Source organism: Phoxinus phoxinus (genome assembly GCF_949152265.1).
Source record: "Phoxinus phoxinus genome assembly, chromosome: 16".
NCBI lineage: Eukaryota > Metazoa > Chordata > Actinopteri > Cypriniformes > Leuciscidae > Phoxinus > Phoxinus phoxinus.
Genome location: NC_136891.1, coordinates 4,426,622 through 4,437,366, shown reverse-complemented (window position 1 = coordinate 4,437,366; position 10,745 = coordinate 4,426,622). Strand labels below are relative to the sequence as shown.

The 10,745-nt window shown below is 37.0% G+C and overlaps 1 protein-coding gene across 16 annotated transcripts in view; it reads right to left on the bottom strand.

The window, feature by feature from the left end:
* Positions 1–2,601: 2,601 nt before the first annotated feature.
* The window catches only part of tfap2d (transcription factor AP-2 delta (activating enhancer binding protein 2 delta)), a 123,432-nt gene continuing 115,288 nt past the window's right edge, over positions 2,602–10,745 (bottom strand). For 14 of the 16 annotated variants that reach the window (XM_079584632.1, XM_079584626.1, XM_079584627.1 and 11 more), the window contains 6 exons: positions 9,182–9,242; positions 6,214–6,379; positions 5,240–5,358; positions 4,547–4,688; positions 3,514–3,627; positions 2,609–3,429 (listed from right to left, as the gene is read on the bottom strand). In XM_079584632.1, the coding sequence (XP_079440758.1) occupies positions 3,219–3,429; positions 3,514–3,627; positions 4,547–4,688; positions 5,240–5,358; positions 6,214–6,379; positions 9,182–9,242 (813 nt within the window). In that variant the 3' untranslated portion in view covers positions 2,609–3,218. Of the gene's footprint in view, positions 3,430–3,513; positions 3,628–4,546; positions 4,689–5,239; positions 5,359–6,213; positions 6,380–9,181; positions 9,243–10,745 lie in introns of all 16 variants that reach the window. The other 2 variants (XM_079584624.1, XM_079584618.1) reach the window with 2 other exon arrangements.

The window sequence follows — 10,745 nt, the reverse complement described above, 5'->3', positions numbered from 1 at the left end:
AATAGCCTACAGTTTTCTATATTATGGAAGTAGGCTATTAATTTGCATTGTCAACCCTTTTTCCCCATCTCCTAATGTTTTCCAGAATGATTTAAAGAAACTAAACGTGTACTGTAGGACATTTTCGTCCCGGAGACTGTGAGTCTAACTGAGCTCACTGATCTTGACCCAATTTCAAGTGCTCTCAGATCTGTTGCATTGGCCACTGAGATGCTGCTTGACGTATGGATGAGTGAAAATAATCTGCGATTAATGTTTCAGGAGCCCCGCTGCCACAGAGAAAGTGCCAGACCCACCCACACACACACACACACACACACACACCAACTCACTCTGGGCATGTCTAGAGGCCATGACAGATGTCGAAGTTTGAGAGAAACTAGGCTCATTCTGCACAGACTGTGATTTGAATATGAAACATAATCACACATTCAAATTCTCAGAGAGCACACACACACACACACACCTCTGACATTGCAAAAACATGTTTTTGTCATATTTACAAAAACATAAAGCTATATTAAACTAAATATTATATAAAAGCTAAATATTAAACAATGACAAACAAAATAATGGTTTGTAAAGATTTGTTATGTTTTATCTGTGCACTTTATTTTTTACTAAATGTGCAAACCTGTCAAGTATAGGCTATATGAGCAATTATATAAATTCTAGAATTTGAATACATTTAATACATATTTTAAAATATAATTTAAAAGTTATGGCATCGCACTGCCATTACATAAACCAGCCACAAGATGGCGCGCGAGTAACATGATAAAGATCCATTGAGTTCTTGTTGAAGACCTCGGCTTCAGAAGAGGGCAAAAAGTCTTGATATGACAACAATGATAAACCTAATCCAGATGCTTTAGATTCGTCTTCTGGACACTGGAAGAAGACTTGTAAAGAATATGAATCTTCACAAACACGTTTCCCATCAGACCCTTCAAAGTTCTCTAGCCTAAGTTATGCGAACTGCATCTGAATCTGAGGGGGAAAAACTACTAAAAAAAAAATGGAATAAAAAAAATATTATTTTTTTATTTGTAAAGAAAAAAAATGCGAATATACTAGGCCTAGTTTTTGTTGCACGGTAAGTCTGTATAATTATAATAAGCTAGGCCTATGTTTAAATAAAACTGCCAAAGCAATAGCCTAGGTTAAACTTTAGGCTAATATCAACATCTATCGTGTGCGTAAAGAATATATTTAGACCTTCGTTTAAGAATAAAGTTGTTGTATGTATTATTTATGATTTATTAAACTCAAAACCTGAACAGTTGGAGGAACAGTGACTCAATCCTTGAGAAATAATTACGTGTTTCTTTAACACTGAATGTTTGTTTAAATAGGTAGCCTATATTAAATGCTAATTGTTTGGTTTGAGTTGCATGGACTTCTCAATGGCATTTTAAGTTTTGAACATGTAAAAGTTAACGTTAGGCAAGGCTAATTAATTATGCTAGGCTACTCACGGCGTAAACTAGGTCGAGTTGAAGCGGAACTTTGCATTATAAATCGCCCAAACTGATCAAACACACTCGTAAACAATAAATGCGCTAATTACTTGCTTGGGTTTTCCCAAGATTGTGTTATTTTGATATTTAGGCTAAGTTCGTTAACGCTGACGTTGATTATAGAAACGTCCTCAGTACTGAGATCAGACAGCGGCTTCCTTCAAAAAATGGTGAATATGAATGTAAATCGCTTTTATCTTGTGAAAAGCTTATTCGCATCGATCTGTCAGTCAGTTATTGACTTTGTAAAGCCTTCTGGTGCAACAGCATGTTGGTCTTTCTCTGCTGTTAATGATCTGCGCTGTTTGGGTGCTTGTTTATCCTTCATCAGCCTTTTTTCCAAATTTATTTACATTTAAAATGTATTCTATCATAATGAACATGTATTTTGTCCAAATAATCAAGTTACCTGTGCGATTATGGTTTTTGGAATGAATAAAATGTAACAATTCTACATATAAAGCTACACTGTAAAAAAAATTGTTGGTTTAACTTAGAAAAGTAAGATACCTTGGTTGCCTTAAAATTTTGAGTTAATACACTTAAGGAAATTGGTTTAATCAACAGAAACTCAAAATATTATGTTATCTGAACCACATTAACTATCGAAGTTATTTTTTACAAAAGAAACAAATCATGAAAATAATTTCTACAGCGTACCAGCTTCTGCGCTCTCGTTTCATGATTATTATTTTCATTCACTATATTCTCAGTGTTTTAAGTTGGGTATTTCCATCCTCTGTGAATGAGGTACACGTGTGAGTGAGTGAAGAAAAGCAAATACTTTCCTCCAGCGTTCATTTTAAAATTCTAACAGACCTAAACCCGCTAATAAAGGTCTTCAGGCTCATTGAAGGAAGGAAGATCTCCAGACAAAGGATGAGGAAGCGCCAACACTTCGTGTCTGAGTAAAAGACACTTATTTAACAGAACAAACGTGTTTGGCTATAGCAGGTTAAGCTGAATACGTGATTGATTAGGCTAATCATTAATGTGTCAAATCCATAACTGTAGCACTGCAAATACACATACAATATGATTTGTATTCACACACAAGCACATGAATTTCAAGCCCAGTCATGTGAGTTAATATAAGACTTTGAGCAATATGCTTTATTGAACACCAGTAGTTTGCATGTAGGGTTATTTCATATATGTAGTTCAAAGCCTACGAGAAAAGATTGAATTTATATATTTATATATAACAACTTTTTTTACAAATGCAGTCAAGAGTTTGTGTTCTGGAACAACAGTGGGGAATGTCCGTCTCAGATGGTGTACAAAGTTTAACATGCACAATATACAGTAACTAACGCCTGTCATAATTTACAGTCTCAAACTGACCTCAAACTAGGTCTTGGCAGAAATGGAATGCGAGTCTTTTAATAAAAGATATTGCATCTTTAAAAATCATTATTTCAACTAATTACATACAGACAAACTTTAAGCAAAATAACTTAGTCAATAACTTATAAAATAATGAAAATGGTTAGTGTTTTTTTTGCGTATAGTGAGAATGAAAGGACTGGTTTGTACATACAGGGAAAGCTGAGGTCTAGGAAGTTATGCCAGTTATATAAATAAAAGAATATGGAATAAAATCCCTGTAACCCCGCCCCAAGTAGCCACGCCCTGAACAAGGCCCGCCCATCAGGGCTCAGATCAGGAATCGGGAAAGCGGCCACTCTTGCGTCAGAGTCATTCTGTTTTCTCGATTTTACCGTCCTTCGTCTGTGCCTCGCTGGTTTTGCGCAGTGTTTTGTCCGAGTTGATCTGGCTGGTGTCTGGCGTTCCTGCGCTCTTATTGGCTGAGTGTTTCTCCAGGTAATTAAGCATTTCGCTGAGAATCGTTTGAAAGGTGCTAAGAGCCGCGCAAATCGCCGGCGTGCCGAATCCATGCGTGATTAGACTGGAGAAGACAACAGAAAAAGCTTATTAACAACAATCCTTGCGTTCGCATATACATGTCTGCATGCAGGGTCTGACTCTATACCTGAAGTGTGTTAGATGTCTCTGAATGTCCAAGTCCAGAATAGGTGTTGGTCTAGAGGAGCCGAGTGGAGATCGATCTTGACTTAACAAATCCTGAAATTCCTTGCAGATCTGCCTGGAGACACAAAGCCATTCGAACACGGTTACAAGGACGCATCTGGAAAATGCATTGGAACGCTCACAATAAAAACAAAAGCGCCATTCCTCATAAGTAATGCATAAAGGAGATTTAATGAGATTTTCTTCGTTTTCACGTCACACACATGCATGAAAACACATTATATCCTCCAATCCTCAGCAACAAAACCTTTTCCAAAATCAAATTCTCTAAGGTGCAGTTTCGCATCTGTTTTTTTAGATGTTCATATACACTCTTAAAAAGAAAGCTTCTTTATTGGCTTTAGGTTCTTTATCTATAGTTCCATGTAGAACCTTTAACATCCATTCCAAGGTTGTTTATAGTGGAGAGGGTTCTTCTGATTATTTAAATGTTCTTCACATTAAGAAAAAAAAATTTATTTGGGGAACTAAACAAAGTTCTTCTATGGCTTTGCTGAGAAAACTCCATTTTAAACCTTTATTTTTAAGAGTGGATTTTGGTGCATATGAAGGCCTCATTATTTCAAGACTTTAAATGTCTATCCAGTAAAGCGGTGTGTGTAAACTGATTTGGCTGAAAGCAGTAAAGGCATTCATATAAATGTTTTAATCTTACAGTTAAATCCGGCCTCTAGTTCATAACCGCCAGAGGAGAACTGGCCCCCGACTGAGCCTGGGTTCTCCCAAGGTTTTTTTTTTCTCCATTAGGTCACCTGATGGAGTTTTTCGTTTCCTTGCCACTGTTGCCTTTGGCTTGCTCAGTTGGGGATATTCAATTTAATGAATCAATCAATATTACTATTGAATAGCATTACCAAACATGGACGTTTTATTATTATTTTAATTTAATACTGTGAAGCTGCTTTGATACAATCTGTATTGTGAAAAGCGCTATACAAATATTCTTGACTTGACTTAAAGAGTTGCCGTCTTACTTGGTGGCCAGCACCATTTTCTTGCGCGCGTTCTGTTCCTTTGGTTCCGTGTGCTGGCGGGCCAGATGCTCCCCGACCGCTTTGGTGGGAAACTCAGTCTCACAGGTGTAACCAAAGTCCCGAGCCAGATGTAGCGCTTCCCCTACACACACACACACACACACACACACACACGGAGGAGGAAAGATGAAGCTCGGAATTCAGTTCATTCTCTAAATGCTGCCTGAAAAATTGCATAGATGTTGCATCAATCTGTCTCATATCATTCCAACTCATTTGGAACTTCCCTTGAGTAATAAATATTATGTCTGTAGACTAAAAATATTTCCGACTTTTTCTTTTATGGTAGAATAGATGTTTCAATCTTAACAGATTTCATCCTCAACAGAAGTGAAGAAACTCAAGCAGATGCTTTTCTGATGTAAACACTCAGATATCAAGGCAAACAACCTAATGAATTACAAAAATGCTTTTATACTAGATATTAAATCAAACTTAATGAAATGAAAACAAGTGTGCATGATATGTCGTGCAGTTTTACTAATCTCAGAGTAAAATTGCTTGCTTTAAACAACTTGAACAAACCAAATCATTCATAAATTAGTCACTGTATAAACGTCTAGCATCAAATCAAATTAGCATTGAACCAAATATGCTTCAAAAATCATCATTTCTAAAAGAAAGAGCACAAACCTTCCACTAAAGAGGTCAGCAGCGTGACGTTGGCTGCTTTCCTGCGGCCTGCTGGGAGATTGAGTCCCAGCCTGTCCAGTTTCTCCCTGAGGCAGCGACCACCGTTCTTTGACTTGGCCCTGACCCACACAGATGGAGAAAGTCCATCAGTAACACACTTACTTACACGCGTGCACTGCATGCGTCACATTTCATATCCACATGCCCTTCTCATCCAGTCCTTTCTTCCCAAAGCACTTGTACATTATTAAACCCTAACACTCCACAAACCTACATTCTTAAGTGAGCGCATGAGAACTGGAGCTGTGTGACAACTAAACTGAGGCCTTGCATTTTTCAATGAACACAAATACTCAGGACCAAACCGGATCACAGTGCTTAGTTTGCTCACTCGTGGCCATGCATGATGAGTTCGGCTGTAATGTGCAAATATTCATTTAACAACCAATATACAGTTTTTTCTCGATGTAGAAGGAATTTGTGAATGCTTTGCAGGTGATTCTTGTGTTTTTGCAGGCGTTAATGAACCTGTGCATTAACAGGATGTTTTGTCCTGTGTGTGTGTGTGTGTTTCTCCTCTCTTCTCGTCACTGGCCTCATTTCTGCTCTCCAGTCTGTGTCCCTCATCAATAATGGAGCCTCAGCTTCACTGTTCTCATTCCCTCTCTCTCTCTCACACACACACACACACACACACACATTCTCTTCTTTATCTCTGGTTTAAGTGTCCAGGACTCCATGTCCCATCTATTTTTCCTCTTTCTGTCGCTTTCAGATGCATTGTTTTGCCATTGAACTACATGTAAAAAAGGAGTCTTCCTTCATATTTCAATGATTGGCAGTCTTTGTAGCTAACCGACACTAACCCTGTGCTTCTCTTATAGGACTTGTGTGCAAATGCTGTATGTTCAGATTTTGATGCTTTAATATAAAGTTTTTCTAGAGTTTCAGGTGTGTTAAAGCGGGTGTCTTACCTTCTTAAAATGCCACCGAGTAGTGAGGCATTGAGACACTCTGGAGGAGACAGGCGGCGTTTGACTTCAGCGATGGTGACCTTGTACTTTGAGGTAGAGCTGAGAAGAGAAAGTCTTCCTGGTACAGAGCAGAACAGGTCTGTGGGATTCACTACACACGTGCCACCTGTACACAGCAACAGACAACATGTCAAGTCTTTACAATGACCGGCGACGGTGCTGGCCACTGTTAGTGGGTGCAAATGAGAAAATCAGATCGCTGAAAAAAAAAGATGCATAATCATTCATAATGCTTTTATTTTGCTACAGCCAACTATTTTGAAGCTGTGCAAATGTATATGGGTGGTTGACGGATAACGTCCGTGCGCATAAAATATATAGCTATGATTGTATAAATTAATGTGTACTGAAGGTGGATTAAAAAAATAGACTTGGGCTCAGCTTTTTGCTGTATAGGTGATTTTAAAAGGTCATGTGGTGTATGAATTTACATGAATTCATTAAAAAGGAATTTTTAAAAAGTGAAAATATTCCATATTGTCAAAATATGAACTCACAAAACCTGCATGCATTGCATAATAAATAAAAAATGCTATCAGTTTTAAATGCATTGCATTGTAACTTCACAAAGTTTTTTTAAGTTAACCTGTATGAACAATTATGATTTGTACAGGAGTTGTCCATTTATTAAATATTATATTTATTTATTAAGCTTTGTATGTCAAATCCATACTATAGATAGATCAGTTTATGTTGTAAAGATCTATAAATGGCATGGTCAGACTGAGCTGGAATCAATGTGTGGCTACCTGATATAGCCACGTGTGTGTGTTTGTGTTTGATTGTGGATGTGTGTGTTCCTGAAGGGGTTTTCTGGCTATAGTGGGCCTCTAACCTGCTCCTCATCAGTCACCCTAAAGCGCTCTGACAAACCCAAGATCTCTGCTAGCATGCAAGTTCACTTCACATTAATTCCACCCAAAATGTTTTGATTCAAAGTAGTTTGTATTTTATGTTGCCAAGGGCAATTGAAAAAGAGCTATTGCCGGTAGTCTGGTCGCGCGCGCCGGGCCCAGAGGCGATAGCGGGTATTTAAGCGCGAGGGAGAGTAGCCCGAGGCAGCGCGCGAGCGATCACAAAGCGAATCAAGCGCTTTTTGCGAGTTTGCCACGAAAATTAAAGAAAAAAAAGACATAGGCCAAATGTCATTCTGTTTCTATTTCAACTGTAGCGGTGGTGTATGTTTACACTCATCACCCAGCACCCAAAATACACGCGCGCGCACAGAAGAGAAAGTGTGTGTGTGTGCGCGCGCGCGTATAAAGGCGGGGTGAAGCTTGATCAAATTCCTGAAAGCTAAGAGGGATAATCATGATTAAAACACAGACGACTTTTCTAAGTAGGATCCTCGTTTCTTGAGTGATTTCTTTTGAAAAAGGTTATCTGAATATTCAACGAAGCCAAAGCTACAGTCAGTGTGAACAACATTAATATGATCTCCACTGAATTTGGAGCCGCGCGGCATTAACATATCAAAGCGTGCGCCCGAGGCGCGAGAAGCTATCGATACCGGAGCGCGAGGTAAAGCAATGATTATTGGTTGTGATGGTTGGAGCGGCGGAGCTCGCGGCTAAATCCTGCACACCATTAACTGGAAGTGATGGCGAGCCCAACACCTAGACAGAGTTTATTAAAAATTAAGCGCCCAAGACACCGTTCGCTTTATGGCAAACTCCACATGTGTGTCGATCCACTGATGCTTTGAAGAGACATGCAGACAAAGATGCGACTGATATTAAGAAAATATTACGAAACGTGAACACGATTCGATTCATCCACACAAGACTCGCGATTTTACTAAATACAGCGGCAGACCGAGAATAGAAACTCTTCTGAGATTATCTCGAACGTCTGTCAACGGAGAATGACCTTGAGAAATGTGTTTTATCAGGGTTTGAACTTCTGAACAATATAGCCTACAGTCCCTTAATTATGCTATCTCTGACTAATTAATTATCAATTTTCTCTGAATTACGTCAGCTAGAAAGACAGTGCAAATAAACTATAACAGTAAACGTCCTTTAAGACTAAAGATAACATTAATTTCCATACAATGCACGTAAAAAACACCAACGTCTATGACAACAAAACATCAAAATAATAATAAAAATAATCTTACATTACTTGATATTTGCCTTCAAAAACGTTATAGAATAACGTTACGTTAAAATATAATATCAATTTGCGCCTTTTTACTTGAGGAAATAATAAATAAATAAAAAATAAAAAATGGTTACATCATTATGTAAATACAATATGCATTTAATGTAGCCAAATTAATTACCTATACCGAAATGTGTATTATTTATTTGTTGTATTTACCTATGTATTTATGATGCAAACAATAATGTAAGAGATAGCCTACAATTAATGTATTATAGGCCTGTTGATTGACACTTACATTAATGCAATTTCTTTTGAGTTCTTCATACAAAAAGACAATAAAAAAAATATTTCCCATAAATTTTACTAAAATTATACAAGACCTTCTTGTTTTTCTGTATAAATTTTTTTATACAAGGAGAGGAGAGGGGAGGGGGGTCAAATAAATGGATAAAACCAATAATTGTATTATTTTGAAATTAAAATGCTTATGCTAAAATATGAAATCATTGTCTTGACACTGGAAAGTAATTTATACAGAAAAATAATTTAGCGTATTTTTTTAGTTTTCTATTATTATAAAAGACTAAAATCCTTTGGAAGACAGGACTGACCTTATGAAAATTTCACTGACATTTTCAATCAGAATGTGCTAGTAAATTTCACAAATAATTACAAAGAATTGGCAACACGTTGATTTAAAAGTGCATTTTTGAAGTAGAAACACTGCATGTTCAGTGTAGAAGGGATGAGGAAAAATATGAAATGATCAGTGAATGTGTGTGAGTGAGTGTTGTGACCTTACCTCTCCTGATCACTCCTCCTTGGCCATTTAACACGAGTCCACACTGACCATCAACAGATCCCTAAACACAGAAACATAAGCTATATTATATAATATACTTGATCAATATTGAACAAATCTTATGATCATTAGTTGTTTTTCACCAGGCATGTATGACACATTAAACAGACCACGTGGTTAGTTAAACTGCAGAGGTAACGGAACCTGTTACATTGTAATGTCGGACAAAGATTATTATTTACATTCTCTTATCAGTGATGTCATCAGCTAAAGGAACACTGGATTGCATCAAAAGAAAAGAGTTAATCCGTCTCACGAGCCACGACCAGTCTGGAGGCCAAGTCAGACACACACACTCAAAGAAAAAGAAAAAAACGCATTCATTCACACACATATTTCACCCACACACGCTCACATCCATACTGGCGTGCTCTTGTAACCCTTTAACAAACTCCTGCTCTATTTTTCTTTTCCCCGCAGTTAAAGTGATTATAAAATCAATATACAAACCCGTCGGATCAGGCATAAATTACGCGTGTGCGTGTTAAAGGTGCGGCAGCTTCTATTGTTCCGCGTGCCAAATCTGTTTAGCGGCTCAAAGATGCGCCTGTGCGCACGAGACTGCCCGCATCTGTTCCGCGGCCTTCACCGCGCGCACGGTTTCATTCAGCACCAAAGAAAGGTCCAAAACCCTTTCACGGGACGTATGTGTTGCTGTCTGTTCTCCTGTGGGCCTTTTTTGTGTGTGCGCGCGTGCAGAATGTCTGAACACGCGACAGCAATGCCAAAACTAATCTTTACGATTTTTGTTTTTAACACGCTTAAACTTCCACGGCTACACCATGCACAAAAAGTGATAATAGGCTATATATAGGCTATATATAGGCTATATATATATATATATATATATATATATATATATATATATATATATATATATATATATATATATATATATATATTTTGCAAAGTTGCATCGATATTAAAATAGAATTAAAACAGTTAAATATGATGTTCTGAAATTGCATTCAAATGTAAAATAGCCTATATGTAAAATTAAATAGAAAATAAAGGCTACCTATATTGTTTTAGAAGTTTTTTTGGCCACATTATTTAAATAGGCCCTGAAAATCCAAGAAAATCAAGATGGGCAAATCACAAATTAATTATGCAACAGTTATATATAGTTTTATTATTAGACAAAGCAATAAAAATGTATGTATTTACTTCACATATTTTATATTAGTCATTATTGCGCAATAATCTAATCTTTTATAGAGAATTTTTACTATTAATTCTATATTAATTATGTCGATATCATTTAAATACTCAATGTACTATCACAAATTTAGGCAATGAAGTAAAATGTCCAAAATATCACACCCGCTATCTAGAATATTTTCTCTCAAATACATATATTTTATCGATTCAATTTCACTCTCTCGCTGCATATTTTTAGAAGGACTGGATCATTATTTTGATCTTAACATATTTTTGACTCACCAGTTAAACTTGAGCTGTTTCAGATGTCTGTGCATAAATAACCAGTTGATTGACATTAAGT